Source organism: Salvelinus namaycush, chromosome 4, assembly GCF_016432855.1.
Source record: "Salvelinus namaycush isolate Seneca chromosome 4, SaNama_1.0, whole genome shotgun sequence".
In the NCBI taxonomy this organism is placed as follows: Eukaryota; Metazoa; Chordata; class Actinopteri; order Salmoniformes; family Salmonidae; genus Salvelinus; species Salvelinus namaycush.
In genome coordinates, this window is record NC_052310.1 from 32,148,522 (window position 1) to 32,168,849 (window position 20,328).

General features: G+C 43.9%; 1 protein-coding gene across 1 annotated transcript in view; it reads right to left on the bottom strand.

Moving 5' to 3' along the window:
- The window catches only part of wdfy4 (WDFY family member 4), a 171,972-nt gene that overhangs the window by 83,889 nt on the left and 67,755 nt on the right, over positions 1–20,328 (bottom strand). The window contains exons 35-40 of the mRNA XM_038990764.1: positions 19,744–19,982; positions 14,014–14,135; positions 13,721–13,903; positions 13,336–13,445; positions 4,243–4,320; positions 3,819–4,010 (exon numbers count right to left, since the gene is read on the bottom strand). Of these exons, the coding sequence (XP_038846692.1) occupies positions 3,819–4,010; positions 4,243–4,320; positions 13,336–13,445; positions 13,721–13,903; positions 14,014–14,135; positions 19,744–19,982 (924 nt within the window). The remainder of the gene's footprint in view (positions 1–3,818; positions 4,011–4,242; positions 4,321–13,335; positions 13,446–13,720; positions 13,904–14,013; positions 14,136–19,743; positions 19,983–20,328) is intronic.

Genomic DNA, 20,328 nt, shown 5'->3' on the forward strand with positions numbered 1-20,328 from the left:
AAAAGGTTCTACAGCTGCAACATCGAGAGCATCCTGACCGGTTGCATCACTGCCTGGTACGGCAATTGCTCAGCCTCTGACCGCAAGGCACTTCAGAGGGTAGTGCGTACGGCCCAATACATCACTGGGGCAAAGCTGCCTGCCATCCAGGACCTCTACACCAGACGGTGTCAGAGGAAGGCCCTAAAAATTGTCAAAGACCCCAGCCACCCCAGTCATAGACTGTTCTCTCTACTACCGCATGGCAAGCGGTACCGGAGTGCCAAGTCTAGGACAAAAAGGCTTCTCAACAGCTTTTACCCCCAAGCCACAAGACTTCTGAACAGGTTACCCGGACTATTTACATTGTGTGTCCCCCCCAACCCCTCTTTTACGCTGCTGCTACTCTCTGTTTATCTTATATGCATAGTCACTTTAACCATACATCCATGTACATACTACCTCAATTGGCCTGACCAACCAGTGCTCCTGAACATTGGCTAACTGGGCTATCTGCATTGTGTCCCACCTCCCGCAAACCCCTCCTTTTACGCTACTGCTACTCTCTGTTCATCATATATGCATAGACACTTGAACCATACCTACATGTACATACTACCTCAATAAGCCTGACTAATCGGTGTCTGTATTTCTTTACTTACCTACACACACACACACACACACACACACACATACCTTTTTCTTCGCACTATTGGTTAGAGCCTGTAAGTAAGCATTTCACTGTAAGGTTGTATTCGGCGCACGTGACAAATACACTTTGATTTGATTTGATCATAGGGTCCAGTGAGTAGCTAGGCGAACTGGAGACACGGCGAATTCAGACAGCTAGCAGGCCAGGGCTAACAGGCTAGCAGATAGACCTCCGGGGGACGTCGCAACAGAAGAGCCTGTTGAAACCCCCTTGGACGGTTACATCGGCAGACCAGTCATGATGGATCGGCGGGGCTCTGTGTCGGCAGTAAAGGGTCCAGGCCAATTGGCAAAAGAGGTATTGTAGCCCAGGAATTGGCTGATGGATCTCTTCGGCTAGCCGGAAGATGGGCTAGCTCCAGTCGAGCTCCTGGCTAACTGGTGCTTGCTTCGGGACAGAGACATTAGCCAGGAGTAGCCACTCGGATAGCAGCTAGCTAGCTCTAATGATCCGGTGTAAAGGTTCAGAGCTTGCGGTAGGAATCCGGAAATGTGGTAGAAAAAAAGCAGTCCGATATGCTCTGGGTTGATATTGCGCTGTGCAGACTGGCAGGAATTGACCGGGCTGAGATTGGCTGATGTCCGAGTTAACGGTGATGACCGCTAGCAGTGGCTAACTGACTACTAGCTAGTAGCTAGGTAGCTGGCTAACTTCTGATGGGGGTTCCGGGTTCTAAAGTATAAAACAATTGCTGATCCGTACCACATTGGGTGAGGCGGGTTGCAGGACAGTATGTTCAGTCCGTAGATGGAAATTGAGAATAAACATTTTAAAAAATATATACGAAATATATGCGAAATAAACGATATATACAAGGGACGTGACGAGCAAAACAGATGTCCGACAGCTACGCCATCTTGGAACGGGAGTGCATACCCCAACCAGAACCCAAGGATTACATGTAACATTCGCACTGAGCTAAAGGGTAGAGCTTCCGCTTCCAGGAGCGGGACTCTAACCCGGAAGCTTATAAGAAATCCCGCTCTGCCCTCCAATGAACCATCAAACAGGCAATGCATCAATACAGGACTAAGATCAAATCGTACTACACCGGCTCCGACGCTCATCGGATGTGGCAGGGCTTGCAAACTATTACAGACTACAAAGGGAAGCACAGCCGAGAGCTTCCCAGTGACACAAGCCAACCAGATGAGCTAAATAACTTATATGCTCACTTTGAAGCAAGTCACACTGAAACATGCATGAGAGCATCAGCTGTTCCGGACGACTGTGTGATCACACTCTCCGCAGCCGATGTGATTAAGAATATCAAAAAGGTCAACATTCACAAAGCCGTAGGGCCAGACGGATTACCTGGACGTGTACTCCGAGCATGCAATTTACATACAGCACCAACAGATCCACAGATGATGCAATCTCTATTGCACTCCACACTGCCCTTTCATACCTGGACAAAAAGAACACATATGTGAGAATGCTATTGATTGACTACAGCTCAGCGTTCAACACCATAGTGCCCTCAAAGCATGCACTGACCAACTGGCAAGTGTCTTCACTGACATTTTCAACCTCTCCCTTTCCGAGTCTGTAATACCAACATGTTTTAAGCACACCACCATAGTCTTTGTGCCCAAAAACACTAAGGTAACCTGCCTAAACGACTACCGACCCGTAGCACTCACATCTGTAGCCATGAAGTGCCTTGAAAGGCTGGTCATGGCTCACATTAACACCATCATCCCAGAAACCCTAGACCCACTCCAATTTGCATACCTCCCCAACAGATCCACAGATGATGCAATCGCCATTGCAATCCACACTGCCCTTTCCCACCTGGACGAAGGAACACCTATGTGAGAATGCCATTCATTTGACTACAGCTCAGCATTCAACACCATAGTGCCCTCAAAGCTCATTCAATAAGCTAAGGACCCTGGGACTAAACACCTCCCTCTGCAACTGGATTCTGGACTTCCTGACGGGCCTCCCCCAGTTGGTAATGGTAGGTAACAACACATCCACCACGCTGATCCTCAACACGGGGGCCCCTCAGGGGTGCGTGGTCAGCCCCCTCCTGTACTCCCTGTTCACTCATGACTGCACGGCCAGGCACAACTCCAGATCCTCAAAAAGTTCTACAGCTGCATCATCAAGAGCATCCTGACGGGTTGCATCACTGCCTGGTATGGCAACTGCTTGGCCTCCGACCGCAAGGCACTACAGAGGGTACTGAGTACGGCCCAGTAGATCACCGTGGTCAAGCTTCCTGCCATCCAGGACCTCTATCCCAGGCGGTGTCAGAGGAATGCCCTAAAAATTGTCAAAGACTCCAGTCACCCTAGTCATAGACTGTTGCCTCTGCTGCCGCACAGCAAGCGGTACTGGAGCGCCAAGTCAAGGTCCAAGAGGTTCCTAAATAGACTCTGCCCCCCCCCACCCCCCCCGGTACGCTGCTTCTACTCTCTGTTATTATCTATGCATAGTCACTTTAATAACTCTACCTACATGTACATATTACCTCAATTACCTCGACACCGGTGCCCCCGCACATTGACTCTGTACCAGTACCCCCTGTATATAGCCCCGCTATTGTTATTTACTGCTGCTCTTTAATTATCTCTTACTTTTTTTGTATATTTTCTTAAAACTGTATTGTTAGTTAAGGGCTTAAGGGCTTAAGGGCTTGTAAATAAGCATTTCACTGTATGGTCTACACCTGTTGTATTCGGCGCATGTGACAAATACAGTTTTATTTGATTTGTTACACACTACTCAAAGAACAGCCATTACACTCATAAAACAACTGGTTTCAACTGGGCACTAGTTCATTTAGCTGAGCCGATGATTTGTGCCGGTGGTTTCAAAGGCAAAACTGATCCTAGATCAGAAATTCTACTTTGAGATGTTGCTTTATGAATACGTTCCCCAGTGTCCACATGCCAGGAGGACTTCACATAATCAAATATTGGTACTAATTCAAGTAGAAATGTCTTAGACTAATCATTGTAACTGTGTTCATTAATGACGTAACGATGTAAAACCTCATGGAGAGAGACAGAAAGAGAGAGAAAGCTATAGACTCGTAGAGAGAGAGGCTGACAAAGAGGGAATAGAGAGAGATACAGTTGAGTGTGAGACAGCTATGGTATACAGTAATGGCCAGTACCCGTTTGGAGCGTCGCTGGGCTCTCCTGCGGATGCGAGGCCTGGTGCGGTTGGGGCCTTCAGCTGCATCCTGGACCCAGCCTCGTGTCAGCACCACCCCCGGCCCCGGGCCGAACACACCCCTCTCCCTTAGCAGCTCCTCCTCCACACACAGCCACATAGTCCCCAACCGCTCCCACTCATAAACACACAGCTGCAGGAGAGAGAGGGAAAGGAATGTAAAAATGAACGTTGGGGGAGATAAGAAGAGCGTGAAAATTACATATGGGGAACATTAGAGGCATGTCAGAATTATGTTGGGGAACCATAAGAGGAATGTAAAATTATGCTCGGGGAACGTAATAGGAATACTGTAGGAATGTAAAAATGCTCTACAAAAGACTGTTCAGTCACATTCTACATGGGCACAAAAGATCTCGCAGTACCTGTGTGTGGTTCTTCCTCAGCTTCTCAAACATCTCCTGACCTCTCTTCAAATGGGCCTCCATACAAGACAGGAACTCCTAGAAAGGAGGAGAGAGACAGAGAGACAAATCAAATCAAATTGTATTGGTCACACACGTTTAGCCGATGTTATTGCGGGTGTAATTATTGTTTCTAGCTCCGACAGTGCAGTAATATCTAACAAGTAATATCTAACAATTTCACAACATATACCCAATACACACACATCTAAGTAAAGGAATGGAATTAGGAATATATAAATGAACAATGTCAGAGCTCCGGCCAAACGCTATGCCACTTGTAGTTTCTTCTCCGTAATGAGTCTGGATCTGAGTATCGCCTCGACAATTTCTAGAACGCAAACACATTCTAACTGTTCTGATTGGTCCCAGAAACTGAAGGGTTGGGCCAGAGCCAGAACACACGTGGTTAAAGCGGCGTTTAGAAAATGTGTCATTAGCCTCCCAAGTGGCACAGTGGTTTAAGGCACTGCATCGCAGTGCGAGCTGTGCCACTAAAGATCCTGGTTCGAGTCCAGGCTCTGTCGCAGCCGGCCGTGACCGGGAGACCCATGAGGCGGAACACAATTGGCCCAGCGTTGTCCGGGTTAGGGAAGGGTTTGGCCGGCAGGGATGTTCTTGTCCCATTGCTCACTAGTGAATCCTGTGGCGGGCCGGGCACAATGCACGCTGACATGGTCGCCTGGTGGACAGGCACATTGGTGCAGCTGGCTTCCGGGTTAGGCGGGCGTTGTGTCAAGAAGCAGTGCAGCTTGGCTGGGTTGTTTAGGATGACGCACGGCTCTCACGGCAGCGTTGGGACAAGACTGTAACTACCAATTGGATACCACAAAATAGGGCTAAAAAAATTATAATCAAATAAAAGACAATGTGTCATTGGCTTTGATACTCTGGTTAGAGATGATCCAATCGCGGATGACTTTTTTGTACAACAGACCTCATTTTGACGTTACCACAAATGACTTCAACAATGGCAATCTAAACTGAACTACACCTTTCTGACACCTTTCTACCCTGCTAGAGCTGCCCAGGTCAACTGTAAGTTATGTTATTGTGAAGTGGAAACGTCTAGGAGCAACAACTGCTCAGCCGAGAAGTAGCGCGGGGGAAAAAATCGCCTGTCCTTGGTTGCAACACTCACTAACAAGTTCCAAACTGCCTCTGGAAGAACGTCAGCACAAGAACTGTTGGTTTCCATGGCCGAGCAGCCGCACACGAGCCACACGAGCCTAAGATCAACATGCGCAATGCCAAACGTCGGCTGGCGTGGTGTAAACCTCGCCGTCATTAGACTCTGGAGCAGTGGAAAAGCGTTCTCTGGAGTGATGAATCACACTTCACCATCTGGCAGTCCGATGGACAAATCTGGGTTTACCTGTCCCAATGCAGCTCTGGGTTTACCTAGTACCAACTGTAAAGTTTGGTGGAGGAGGAATGGTTGGGCTAGGCCCCTTAGTTCCAGTGAAGGGAAATCTTAACTCAATTCTGTGCTTCCAACTTTATGACAACAGTTTAGGGAAGGCCCTTTCCTGTTTCAGCATCATGCCCCTGTGCAGAAAGCGAGGTCAATACAGAAATGGTTTGTCGAGATCGGTGTTAAAGAACTTGACTGGCCTACAAAGAGCCCTGACTTCAACCCCATCGAACACCTTTGGGATGAATTGAACCGCCGACCACTAGCGAGGCCTAATTGCCCAACATCAGTGCCCAACATCAATAATGCTCTTGTGGCTGAAAGCAAGTCCCAGCTGAAAGCAAGTCCCAGCAGCAATGTTCCTAAATCTAGTGGAAAGAGGAGTGTTAAAGCAGCAAAGAAGAAACCAACTCCATATTAATGCCCATGATTTTGGAATGAGATGTTCGACGAGCAGGTGTCCACATACTTTTGGTCATATAGTGTATGTAGCGAACATAAAGAAGCGAAAGGATTCAGTTTGAGTCATCAGGCAACACTACTATGACTATCCCTCAAAGTGTGTTACATCATAAAACAAATATCTTACAAATCACTGAAAAAACTGAAAATTATAATCAATGTTCAGTGATCATTTAGACCAGTTCTACAGTACTGTGTGTGTAAAAACAACACACCTCAATAATTATGTATGAAAAACAATGTCCCATCTTTTCCTTATGACCTTTCTGTAGCCTAAAACAGCCACTTCCCATACTGCGTATTCATATTAGTATTGTTTGTTTCATCATGAAATTACCATACACTCATATAATTACAGCTCATATAAATTGCATTCAGTGGGTGAAATAAGCTAGTGGCTACACAGCTTTCCAATAATACTGTCTATGGATCTAAACCCTTGGTGTCTGTGATCTAATTAGCTTAAACATTAATATCTCAGTGGTACGCTGCGGCAGTGGGCAGGGTGCAGGGGTGTGTCTGTGTGCGTCCTTGTGTGTGTCTTTGTGTGTGTGCATGTCCTTCTACTACATTAGCGCTAGCTAGTGACACTTAGGACTCACATTGGCACGGCTCACAGAATCATTAAGACAATCATCACAACATAGGCCTCACAGAGAGGGTGAAACAACACATCTCCTGCCATAACGTGTGACCAAGAACGCACATTTCAGTCGGTTACAGACAGAACATATGCTGCAGACTTGAGCTTCAGTCATGGTCGTGCATGGCTAACTCGATTTCTTTGTGGTATTGGTAATCATATTTCTCTGCTCTACTGCCTCCACCTGGGGAAATAAATGCATAGTTTAATAAATACTTATTTTTTTGTAAAAAAAAGAAACAGAATTTAAAATCCTCGTGCATCAATCTAAGTAACATAATCACAAAATCCCCATCAAAATGTGTCAGTTTAAGATAGAGATACCAGTATACTACGTATACTATGTTGGCCTTCCGCATCTGGGGTGAAAGATGGCCGAGCTACAGCAGGGTTTGACTGACCATGAGACATTCTGAAAATCGGTCATCTCACGAAAACGTCTAAAGAGTCCAAACGGGTTGGCCTACAAACTATTTCTCCGGTTTGCTCTACAACCCCCACAACTGTCACGGGACTAGTCTGAAGGAAACCCATACAAACGAGTGGAAGTATGGAGGTAGTTTTGTGCCAACAAAAATAAAAGGATAAATATGTGTCCAAAAAAAACTGAAATATTACCTGAGCTTTCTAGATATAGGACAGACACTTCAAAACATTATTCCTTATGATTAGTTTTTTTACTGTCTTTTTTTGCCATTTATGAATGTGTTATTCAATGCGTTTCTATGGACTATAGTAGTAAAGGCCGAATTCAATATTTTATCAAATATATTTTTTTATACATCATTTTTATACCTAAAGGGGTACTAAAATTCAAAATCAAACAGCTGAATGATCCATGCTATGACCATATTAAAACAATTCCATATGTTAGCTTAGTACACCCCCGCCCCCAACCCCCAAGAGCTTGAACTCTCATCCCTGATACAGATTGAAACCCTAGTAACTTTATATGGCATTCCAAAAGCTGGCAAAAATGTGACAATACAGTATAAAAGACAAAAACAAATGAAGAAAGAATTGGAAGCGAAATTGAAGAAATATTAAAGAGAGAGAAGAAACGGGCCGCATAAAGTTGATCAAATAAAGCCACATTTTAAAAGATAAACACACCGTCGCTGCCATCACCACCATCTATAATTTCATTTCTTCATTTGGACAAACATAATATATAGCATTAATTACCCTAATTAGCAGATAGCAACCTCATTGGCTCTTTAAACACTGCATTAAATAACATAACTAATCTCTTCCCCTATGCAATTAACACCACAACATCACACACTCTCATTTCCATTTTAATGACTTCCCAACAACACACCAACTCTGATGATTGTGTGTGTGTGGGGTGTAATGTGTGTGTGTAATGTCAAGTTCTCTGTGTGCTGGCAGTGACTGGTAAGGAACTTAACGTGATTATTAGTCCTATTAATTATCTTTATATTGTGAAGGCACAGATAGAATTATAGAACGCTGCTGAATCCCTGAAAGCATTTGACTGCTCCCAGTCTGTCTGTCAGTCTCTTCATGCAGTATGCTGCTGATATCTGTAACCATTTACCATGGGCACCTTGTCTCAGGCACCAATGATAAGCATTTACAATCCTACACTCACCTGTAGTTATCTTCACACACTAGGACAGAAAGAGGAAGAAAGTGGCCCGAAACAGAGTGGAACCGGGAGGTACTGTACAGTACTATCTAAATTATTTAGCATCTAAGACGTTGGGGGGTGAGGGGGAATATTTTAAGATGGTCATGCTATGGCTCATTTAGTTTTTCACAATTCCTGACATTTAATCCTAGATAAAAAATCCCTGTCTTAGGTCAGTTAGGATCACCACTTTATTTTTATTTTAAGAATGTGAAATGTCAGAATAAAAGTAGAGAGAATTATTTATTTCAGCTTTTATTTATTTAATCGCATTCCCAGTGTGTCAAAAGTTTACATACACTCAATTTGCAGTTGGCAGCATTGCCTTTAAATTGTTTAACTTGGGTCAAACGCTTCGGGTAGCCTTCCACAAGCTTCCCACAATAATTTGGGTGAATTTTGGCCCATTCCTCCTGACAGAGCTGGTGTAACTGAGTCAGGTTTGTAGGCCACCTTGCTCGCACACACTTTTTCAGTTCTGCCCACAAATTTTCTATGGGATTGAGGTTAGGGCTTTGTGATGGCCACTCCAATACCTTTGTTGTCCTTAAGCCATTTTGCCACAACTTTGGAAGTATGCTTTGGGTCATTGTCCATTTGGAAGACCCATTTGCGACCAAGCTTTAACTTCCTGACTGATGTCTTGAGATGTTGCTTCAATATATCCACATACTTTTCCTTCCTCATGACACCATCTATTTTGTGAAGTGCACCAGTCCCTCCTGCAGCAAAGCACCCCAACAACATGATGCTGCCACCTCCGTGCTTCACGGTTGTGATTCTTCTTCGGCTTGCAAGCCTCCCCCTTTTTCCTCCAAACATAACGATGGCCATTATGGCCAAACAGTTCTATTTTTGTTTCATCAGACCAGAGGACATTTCTCCAAAAAGTACGATATTTATCCCCATGTGCAGTTGCAAACCGTAGTCCGGCTTTTTTGGGGGGGTTTTGGAGCAGTGGCATCTTCCTTGCTGAGCGGCCTTTCAGGTTACGTCGATATAGGACAAATTTTACTGTGGATATAGATACTTTTGTACCTGTTTCCTCCAGCATCTTCACAAGGTCCTTTGCTATTGTTCTGGGATTGATTTGCACTTTTCGCATCAAAGTACGTTCATCTCTAGGAGACAGGACGCGTCTCCTTCCTGAGCGGAATGACGGCAGCGTCCTCCCATGGTGTTTATACTTGCATACTATTGTTTGTACAGATGAACGTGGTACCTTCAGGCATTTGGAAATTGCTCCCAAGGATGAACCAGACTTGTGGAGGTCTACACATTTTTCTTCTGAGGTCTTGGCTGATTTTTGGGGGATTTTCCCATGATGTCAAGCAAAGAGGCACTGAGTTTGAAGGTAGGCCTTGAAATACATCCACAGGTATACCTCCAATTGACTCAAATGATGTCAATTAGCCTATCAGAAGCTTCTAAAGCCATTATATACTTTTCTGGAATTTTCCAAGCTGTTTAAAGGCACAGTCAACTTAGTGTATGTAAACGTGTGACCCACTGAAATTGTGATACAGTGAATTATCTGTCTCTAAACAATTGTTGGAAAAATTGTGTCATGCACAAAGTAGATGTCCTAACCGACATGCCAAAACTATACTTTGTTAACAAGAAATTTGTGGAGTGGTTGAAAAATGAGTTTTAATGACTCCAACCTAACTGAATGTAAAATTCCGACTTCAACTGTATTTGATTTTGAATTTCAGGACCTTTAGGATATAAAAATATATATATAAAAAAATTGGATAACATATAGATGTTGTCCTTTACTACTAAAGCCCATAGAAACGCATTAAATAACACATTCATAATAAGCTAAAATAAATCATAAGAAAAAAGGTTTTGAAATGTCTGTCCTAAATCTAAGAGATATAAAAAAAACTCTGGAAATATATACAGTGCCTTCAGAAAGTAATTGAGGTAATATGTACATGTAGGTAGAGTTAAAGTGGCTATGCATAGATAATAAACAGAGAATACCAGCAGAGTAAAAGAGGAGGGGGGGACAATGCAAATAGTCAGGGTAGACAATTTATTAGCTGTTCAGGGGTCTTATGGCTTTGGGGTAAAAGCTATTAAGAAGTCTTTTGGTCCAAGACTTGGTGCTCTGGTACCACTTCCCATGCGGTAGCAGACAGAACAGTCTGTGACTAGGGTGGAGTCTTTGACAATTTTTAGGGCCTTCCTCTGACACCGCCTGGTATAGAGGTCCTGGATGGCAGGAAGCTTGGCCCCAGTGATGTACTGGGCTGTACACACTACCCTCTGTAGCACCTTGCGGTCAGAGGCTGAGCAGCTATCATACCAGGCAGTGATGCAACCAGTCAGGATGCTCTCGATGTTGCAGCTGTAGAACCTTTTGAGGATATGAGGACCCATGCCATTTTTTTCTGTTTCCTGAGGGGGAATAGGCTTTGTCGTGCCCTCTTCACGACTGTCTTAGTGTGTTTGGACCATGACAGTTTGTTGGTGATGTGGACACCAAGGAACTTGAAGCTCTCAACCTGCTCCACTACAGTTGTCCTGGCACCACACGGCCAGGTCTCTGACCTCCTCGCTATAGGCTGTCTCATTGTTGTCTGTGATCAGGCCTACCACTGGAGTTGTGCCTGGCCATGCAGTCATGAGTAAACAGGGAGTATAGGAGGGGACTGAGCATGCACCCCTGAGGGGCACCCCTGTTGAGGATCAGCGTGGCGGATGTGTTGTTACCTACCCTTACCACCTGGGGAAGACCTGTCAGGACGTCCAGGATCCAGTTGCAGAGGGAGGTGTTCAGTCTCATGGTCCTTAGCTTGGTAATGAGCTTTGAGGGCACTATGGTGTTGAACACTGAGCTGTAGTCACTGAATAGCATTCTCACATAGGTGTTCCTTTTGTCCAGGTGGGAAAGGTCAGTGTGGAGTGCAATAGACATTGCATCATCTGTGGATCTGTTGGGGCGGTATGCACATTGGAGTTAGGGTTTCTGGTATAATGGTGTTGACGTGAGCCATGACCAGCCTTTCAAAGCACTTCATAGCTACAGACGTGAGTGCTACGGGTTGGTAGTCATTTAGGCAGGTTACCTTAGTGTTACCTTAGTGTTCTTGGGCACATTCGGAGACTTGTCCGAAACCCACTCCTGCATTGTCTTGGCTGTGTGTTTAGGGTCAGTGAAGGTGAACCTTCACCCCCAGTCTGAGATCCTGAGAGCTCTAGAGCAGGTGCACTTCAGTCGAGTCTCCTGACACATAGTGTTTGTGAGTCTCCCCGTTCCATAAAGTGGTCATAATAGTGTTGTAGGTCAAACCGTTCAGGCGCTACAGACTATTAAGACCGATTTTCTGGATGTCTCATGGTCTGACGAACACCGCTCGTTGCGGGGCCAATGTGATGAAAAATATATTCTGTTAAATCCTATTTCCTGACTGCTCTGCCTTTCAGAAGGTAGAGACCATTCATCAAGCAGTCAATGGTCTGTCAGCAGATGATATGATAAAGAAGAACACAAGATGAATCATGTTTTCATCAGATTTGTACCGCTAAAATTACCAACCCCTGTTTAGGTGGTTCGAGAGACACATACACACATACACACATACACACATACACACACACACAGGAAGGGAGAGACATGCACAGACACACACACACAAACAAACACAGTTTGTGGGGCAAGACTGAAAGACAGACAGACGCTGTAATTTCATGCCTGTGCGCATGAGTAATACGTCTCCACGTCCTGATCCAGATGGTGCAACGTCTTCATCTGCAGGAGGAAATAATGATGTGTGCAGCGTGTTTCGGGAGGAAAACAACAAAAAGCACGTCTTTAACCTTCAACAGCAGCATGAGCGTGTGTGTGTGTGTGTCTGTGTATTACTACAGATACAACTAACAGATATCAATTACTGGGCCCACTGAGGGGTGGTCAGATGGGACAATCTAGATCCATTTACAGAAATAATCAAAACACTGAACACAATCAAAACATTGGTGTGTGTGTGGTGCTTTAGGTGCATGTGGACATGTTTGACTATACTTGTGGGGACTAGACGTCCCCAGAAGAATAGTAAACAAACAGTTGACCAACTGGGGACGTTTTGTTTGTCCCCACAAGGTCAAATACTATTTCTAGTGGATTAAGGTTAAAATTAGCATTAGAATTAGGTTTAGCGTTAGGGTTAGGAGCTAGGAGCTAGGGTTAGTTTTAGGGTTAGGAGATAGGGTTAGGTTTAGGGTTAGTGTTAAGGTTAGGTTAGGTTTTGGGGTTAAGGAAAAAAAAGATTTTGAATGGGACTGAATTGTGTGTCCCCACAAGGTTAGCTATACAAGACAGTGTGTGTGTGTGTGTGTGTGTGTGTGTGTGTGTGTGTGTGTGTGTGTGTGTGTGTGTGTGTGTGTGTGTGTGTGTGTGTGTGTGTGTGTGTGTGTGTGTGTGTGTGTGTCTGCATGTGTGATGGTGTTTAGGAGAATGTGTGTGACAAAGAGGTCATGTAGCTAATGAACCGACATTCCCCTAAGGACACACACACTCAAGGTCCTCAAAAGTATAGTAATACCAACAAACACATACCCACACTATGCTTACGCTACTTGTCCAGTGTAGTTTGGCTTTCCTTCATACCTCACATATTATCATACCCATTTTGATAGGTGAAACGTTGGCTCCATCTCATGCACCTTCTCCTGTGATGATGATGATTCATGATGAGTGTGTGTGTGTGTGTGTGTGTGTGTGTGTGTGTGTGTGTGTGTGTGTGTGTGTGTGTGTGTGTGTGTGTGTGTGTGGTGTGTGTGTGTGTGTGTGTGTGTGTGTGTGTGTGTGTGTGTGTGTGTGTGTGTGTGTGTGTGTGTGTGTGTGCGTGAGTACATGCGTGCGTGTGTTACCTCCACAGTGCCAGTTTCTCTCCCCAGTCGTTTGTGGACAGAGCGAATAGCAGAGCTGATTACACCATCTTTCCTCTGGATGGTGCTAGTCAGCTTCCTCTTCACATTGCCTGACGGGACAAAAACCATCAATCCTTCAGTCAGACATACAAGTGCAAATACAAGTACAAATACAAGTGCAGGCCTGAGCATATTACAAGATCAGCAGATCATACTGATGTGGTTCACTTTTTCAGGCATAAAGATCTGATATTCTGTGCAGGCCTGCGTCTCACCTGTGTGTATACCTGAGTGATGTGTATGTACGTCAATTAATGTGTGTGGTTTCACCTGTGTGTATACCCGAGTGATGTCTGTCTATGTCCATGCCTGTGTGTGGTCTCACCTGTGTATAACTGCCACACCTTGAGTGCTGTCTCCTCCCACAGCGGGCTGATGTCACTCATGCTGACAGGTCCCATCCTCTGTGTCTGATTAGCTGACAGCTCAATCTTATAGGTGTCTTCTAGAATGGTGCGTCTCTCAGTCAGGATCTTTGACCACACAAACTCTACTAGGGACATCAGCTCTGTAACACACACACACATTCAGCTCAATCTCATGGGTTATGGATGCAGGCCTTGACCAGGGACATCAGCTCAGCTGTCACTACTGTCACGCATGCACACACAGTCCTACCTGTGTCAGAATCAGGTACTTGGCTGAGTGTGGTAGTGTGGCTGGTCTTGAGAGGGAACAGATGAGACAGGATTCTCCGCTGGTGTTTCTTGTGCCTTTCAAACCCAAAGCCTTCTGGGTAGCTGTAGGGCACACAAACAATATCCCATAGCATAAACCTACAATTAATACAAAGCCAGTGGCTGAGATAAAATAATAATAATAATAATAACAATAACAATACATTTATATATATATATATATATATATATATATATATATATATATAATATATATATATATATACACATAATTTTAGTTGTCTGTTTTGCACATTATTTTGGCATGAATACATGTCACAAATCAGTTTGCAAATTTTACAAACATGGTCTCTTTTTTGCTTTCTTGATTAAGGCAGCTCCAAAATACAGGTGTTTCAGCCTAGCTCAGTGGTTTCTGTGGTGGTGGGGCAGCCAGCAGAAAATAGTGGTTGGTAATTTTCTCTAGTTGCACTGTGATTGGCTCAGTGTTCTGTCACTCATGGGGACACTACGTCACCGCTAAATCTACAGGGAGAGTTTGAAAATTCAAGCCCCTTGAGTGCTGCCATAAATTTACCTTAGAAATGCACATCCTAGAAGGCTGAGGGTCAATGGTCACAGATAAAATTACATCAAATCACGTGGCTTTACCGTAGCTTTGATTGGACTGATCATGTCAACATCATACTTTCAAAATCTTAGCTAGCAAGCTAGACAAGTAGTCATCATCATGAATCAAGTTGACAATCTACTGGCAAATCCATTATTGTCACGTTCCTGACCTGTTTTCTGTTGTTTTTGTATGTGTTTAGTTGGTCAGGGCGTGAGTTAGGGTGGGCATTCTATGTGTTGTGTTTCTATGTTGGGTTTAATGTGTTGCCTGATATGGTTCTCAATTAGAGGCAGGTGTTTGACGTTTCCTCTGATTGAGAACCATATTTAAGGTAGGCTGTTCTCACTGTTTGTTTGTGGGTGATTGTCTTCCGTGTCTGTGTATGTCGCACCACACGGGACTGTTTCGTTTTCGTTCGTGTTTGTAGTCTGTTCCTGTTCGTGCGTTCTTCGTGTTATTATTGTAAGTTCGTAAGTTCAGGTCTGTCTACTTCGTTTATTGTTTTGTAGTTTGTTCAAGTGTTCATAGTGTTTCGTCTTGTTAAATAAATTCAGTATGTCATCATACCTCGCTGCGTGTTGGTCCGATCCATGCTCCTCCTCGTCTGAGGAGGAGAACGACTTCGACGACCGTTACAATTATAGATAAAATAAATTATAGATAAAACGTATCAGTGCTCATCAGGCATTGGACATAAATATTACACAACAAGTAGGAAATCGCAAATTCAACAATGAGTGGTTTGGAAGGAATCAGGGGCTAACTGCAAGCTTTGCAAAGCAATCACTAGCCTGCTATTCAGTGGAGATTGTGGTCCAAGTCTGGGTTTAACTTCTTATGGCTGCAAGGGGCAGTATTGAGTAGCCAGTTAAATGGTGCCCATTTCAAACGGCCTCGTACTCAATTCTTGCTCGTACAATATGCATATTATTATTACTATTGGATAGAAAACACTCTCTAGTTTCTAAAACCGTTTGAATTATTTCTCTGAGTGAAACAGAACTCATTCTGCAGCACATTTCCTGACCAGGAAGTGGAATGTCAGAAATCGATGCTCTGTTCAACTTCCTGCCTATACATGGGCATGATACGTAAGAGTCTACGTACACTTCATACACCTTCCCCTGGTTGTCAAGAGGCGGTGAGAGAAGAAATTTCGTGTTTATCTTGGTCTGAGGTGGAATTAAAGCTCTTTGTATGACGTGACCGTCCATTTCCTGTTTCTGGAGCGCGCGAAAGGGGACATGGATTTGCCTTCTGTTTAGCTGTCGTTATGGACGACTAACATCTCCGGTTTAGATTTTATTTGATACATGTGACCATATCATCGTAAAGTATGTTTTTTCAATATAGTTTAATCAGATTATTGAAATTTTTTCGGGAGTTTTGCCGTGTTCCGTTCTCTGACTTTGTTGACGTTGGAGAGATCCGTGCCACTTGGCAAGTGCCCATGCTAAATGATGAGGGAAATTTGCCGTTCCAGATCCAAACAACGACTGTTCTGGACAAAGGACACCTTGTCCAACATTCTGACGGAAGATCACCAAAAGTAAGAAACATTTTATGATGCTATTTCTAATATCTGTCGTGCATGTGAACTGGTCGTCGGCGCCCAAGTGTTTCTGGCTATTGTGGCTACGCTAATATAACGCTACATTTTGTTTTCGCTGTAAAACATTTAATAAATCGGAAATATTGTCTGGAATCACAAGATGCCTGTCTTTCAATTGCTGTACACTATGTATTTTTCAGAAATGTTTTATGATGAGTAATTAGGTATTTGACGTTGGTGTCTGTAAATATTATGGCTGCTTTCGGTGCAATTTCTGATTGTAGCTGAAATGTAAACTATGATTTATACCTGAAATATGCAAATTTTTCGAACAAAACATATGCTATACAATAAATATGTTATCAGACTGTCATCTGATGAAGTTGTTTCTTGGTTAGTGGCTATTTATATCTTTATTTGGTCGAATTTGTGATAGCTACTGATGGAGTAAAAAACTGATGGAGTAAGAAAAGTGGTGTCTTTTGCTAACGTGGTTAGCTAATAGATTTACATATTGTGTCTTCCCTGTAAAACATTTTAAAAATCGGACATGTTGGCTTGATTCACAAGATGTGTACCTTTCATGTGCTGTATTGGACTTGTTAATGTGTGAAAGTTAAATATTTAAAAAATATATCTTTTGAATTTCGCGCCCTGCACTTTGAGCTGGCTGTTGTCATAAGTGTACCGACGTCGGGCTTGCACGCCAAACAGGTTAAGGGTCTCTTTTCCAAGCTCAAAAGGATACATTTTCTCATGCAACACCATGGGCCAGAAAAGGTTGAATACATTGGCCATGCTGTCAATCCAGCATGACTTCTGTCGCATTCAAAACAACTGGAAACTCGGAACTGGGAAATCTCAGACTTCAGTGAGTTCAAGACAACTGGTCAACTGCTCCGACGGGGAAGATATGTTTAGAACGGTATTCCAACTCGGAATTCCAAGTCGGGAACTCAGGCCTCTTTCTAAAGGTCCGACCTGAAGATCACTGATGTCATGATTAAATCATATTTTTTTCAGTTCCCAGTTGTCTTGAAAGCACCATAAATCCAGAGAATGACAAACTTTGATGACTAAATTTGCCCACAAGAAGGACCGCTGTGCCACCTTCATGTTCAAATGAGCACAGCACAACAAGGTGAGTCAAAAAATGCATTGTATGCTGTTGCATAAATTATGTAATATGCCAGGGAGATATATATATACTATAGCTAAGAAAGTAATGCTAAGTGTATGTTGTGTAGTAAGCTGATAGTAGCCCATGTGCCTCACCCTAATAATTTGGTACCTGTGGGGACAGGGTTTGGGATTTAAAATATATATATATATATATATATTCAACCTCTCTTTTGTGTCGTCTGAGATTCCCAAATTCCCCTCTTCAAAGGGGGGGACACTCTTGACCCAAACTGCTACAGACCTATATCTATCCTACCCTGCCTTTCTAAGGTCTTCGAAAGCCAAGTCAACAAACAGATTACCGACCATTTAGAATCCCACCATACCTTCTCCGCTATGCAATCTGGTTTCAGAGCTGGTCATGGGTGCACCTCAGCCACGCTCAAGGTCCTAAACGATATCTTAACCGCCATCGATAAGACACAATACTGTGCAGCCGTATTCATTGACCTAGCCTAGGCTTTCGACTCTGTCAATCACCACATCCTCATCGGCAGACTCGACAGCCTTGGTTTCTCAAATGATTGCCTTGCCTGGTTCAGCAACTACTTCTCTGATAGAGTTCAGTGTGTCAAATCGGAGGGTCTGTTGTCCGGGCCTCTGGCAGTCTCTATGGGGGTGCCACAGGGTTCAATTCTTGGACCGACTCTCTTCTCTGTATACATCAATGATGTCGTTCTTGCTGCTGGTGAGTCTCTGATCCACCTCTACACCGACGACACCATTCTGTATACTTCTGGCCCTTCTTTGGACACTGTGTTAACAACCCTCCAGGCGAGCTTCAATGCAATACAACTCTCCTTCCGTGGCCTCCAATTGCTCTTAAATACAAGTAAAACTAAATGTATGCTCTTCAACCGATCGCTGCCTGCACCTGCCCGCCTGTCCAACATAACTGCTCCCTCTTAGAATATGTGGACAATTACAAATACCTAGGTGTCTGGTTAGACTGTAAACTCTCCTTCCAAACTCACATTAAGCATCTCCAATCCAAAGTTAAATCTAGAATTGGCTTCCTATTCCGCAACAAAGCATCCTTCACTCATGCTGCCAAACATACCCTTGTAAAACTGACCATCCTACCAATCCTCGACTTAAGCGATGTCATTTACAAAATAGCCTCCAATACCCTTCTCAATAAATTGGATGCAGTCTATCACAGTGCCATCCGTTTTGTCACCAAAGCCCCATATACTCCCCACCACTGCGACTTGTACGCGCTCGTTGGCTGGCCCTCGCTTCATACTCGTCGCCAAACCCACTGGCTCCAGGTCATCTACAAGAGTCCCCCCTTATCTCAGCTCGCTGGTGACCATAGCAGCACCCACCTGTAGCACGCGCTCCAGCAGGTATATCTCTCTGGTCACCCCCAAAACCAATTCTTCCTTTGGCCGCCTCTCCTTCCAGTTCTCTGCTGCCAATGACTGGAACGAACTACAAAAATCTCTGAAACTGGAAACACTTATCTCCCTCACTAGCTTTAAGCACCAGCTGTCAGAGCAGCTCACAGATTACTGCACCTGTACATAGCCCATCTATAATTTAGCCCAAACAACTACCTCTTTCCCTACTGTATTTATTTATTTATTTATTTTGCTCCTTTGCACCCCAATATTTCTATCTCTACTTTGCACATTCTTCCACTGCAAATCTACCATTCCAGTGTTTTACTTGCTACATTGTATTTACTTCGCCACCATGGCCTTTTTTTTGCCTTCACCTCCCTTATCTCACCTCACTTGCTCACATTGTATATAGACTTATTTTTCTACTGTATTATTGACTGTATGTTTGTTTTACTCCATGTGTAACTCTGTGTTGTTGTATGTGTCGAACTGCTTTGCTTTATCTTGGCCAGGTCGCAATTGTAAATGAGAACTTGTTCTCAACTTGCCTACCTGGTTAAATAAAGGTGAAATAAAAAAAATATATATATAGGACAAAACACACATCACGACAAGAGAGACACCACAACATTACATAAAGAGAAACCTAAGACAACAACATAGCCTGGCAGCAACACATGACAACACAGCATGGTAGCAACACAACATGGTAGCAACACAACATGGTAGCAGCACAAAACATGGTACAAACATTATTAGGCACAGACAAACTCACAAAGATAGAGACATCAATACATCACGCAAAGCAGCCACAACTGTCAGTAAGAGTTATCCGCTCATCGTTCCCTTATGCCAGAGTTTGCCCCACCAAGATTTACATGCTAAAATCGCCACTGTACAAAGAATCCATGATCATAAAGCCAATCATAGGTCTGACTTTTTAACACCCTGTGTACGTTTGTGTGTGTATGAGTGTGCGTGCACACGTGTGTGTGTGGACGTATGTGTGTAACCTACCTGCCAGATCGTATCAACAGTAGACAGTGCAGCAGGCAGGCAATGAAGTTCACGTTGGCATTGTAGGTTGCCATGACTACGTCCCAGCGCGCTATGACCACCCGCAGCGTCCTGATGACAGCTTCCTGTTCGGCCTGTGTGTGTTGTGGGCGGGACAGGAAGTAGAGCAGGGCTCGGTTGGTGCTGGTGTAGAGGGAGGAAACTCTGTTCTCTTTCTGTGATAGGCCCTTCTCCAGCACCTGACAGGAAACAGCAGGTGAAAACATTCAGACGGTTGCAGATAAACAGAAAGCCTGTGTAACATTGTAGTCGCGCTGTGTGGAATTGTGGTTGCAGTTGCAGTTGCATGCCATGTCACCGACTTGGAAGTCGAACATCAGACTGCTAATTTGTTATCCATGCGTTGTGAGATAGGGCAGGCGACTGCAACGTAGTCAGCCTGGAACGCTACCAAAAATGTTATGAATATAGCTGAATAGAGCTGACAAATCTTGACTTACTCAATAAATGAAGAACAATCATGTTTGTGTTTCACATTACATTTTTATCTGAACATTCTTTAACATTACTTTCACCCATGGGAGC